We start from the raw sequence: 338 nt of genomic DNA, 5'->3' as shown, positions 1-338 counted from the left end.
TAGCACTATATTTACCCTTACAACCTCTTCTGTTCAAAAAAACAGTATTTTGCGCTCATTAGACCCATGACTTAAAGCTGAAGACTGTTGCACAAGGATAGAGGTGCCTGTCACAGTGGGCTCGCGACCTTCACTACCATCACGAGGGGTGTATATAAGCTCAGATTCTCCTTGCAGTATGTGCAGAGATTGTCCTTGCCTTGGCTCGGTGCTGAGTCTCTCTCACGTGCAAAACTCTGAACATGAAGCTGGTAAGTTTGTGAGATTTCAGCTTAAGAAACTTGTGGCTGAGAGATTTGCATGCTGTTGAATGGTTTGCATGTGATGTGATTTGTACG

The 338-nt window shown here is 44.4% G+C and overlaps 1 protein-coding gene across 1 annotated transcript in view; it reads left to right on the top strand.

The window, feature by feature from the left end:
- Window positions 1–115: 115 nt before the first annotated feature.
- Window positions 116–338, top strand: part of LOC119592164 (H/ACA ribonucleoprotein complex subunit GAR1-like) — a gene marked incomplete at its 3' end in the record, with an annotated part of 1,100 nt that continues 877 nt past the window's right edge. Inside the window, 1 exon segment of the mRNA XM_037940985.1 lies at window positions 116–251. Coding sequence (XP_037796913.1) covers window positions 243–251 — 9 coding nt within the window.

The sequence above is a fragment of the Penaeus monodon genome, chromosome 29 (assembly GCF_015228065.2).
Source record: "Penaeus monodon isolate SGIC_2016 chromosome 29, NSTDA_Pmon_1, whole genome shotgun sequence".
NCBI lineage: Eukaryota > Metazoa > Arthropoda > Malacostraca > Decapoda > Penaeidae > Penaeus > Penaeus monodon.
The sequence above is the reverse complement of the archived record's forward strand: the minus strand, read 5'-3'. Positions and strand labels throughout refer to the sequence as shown.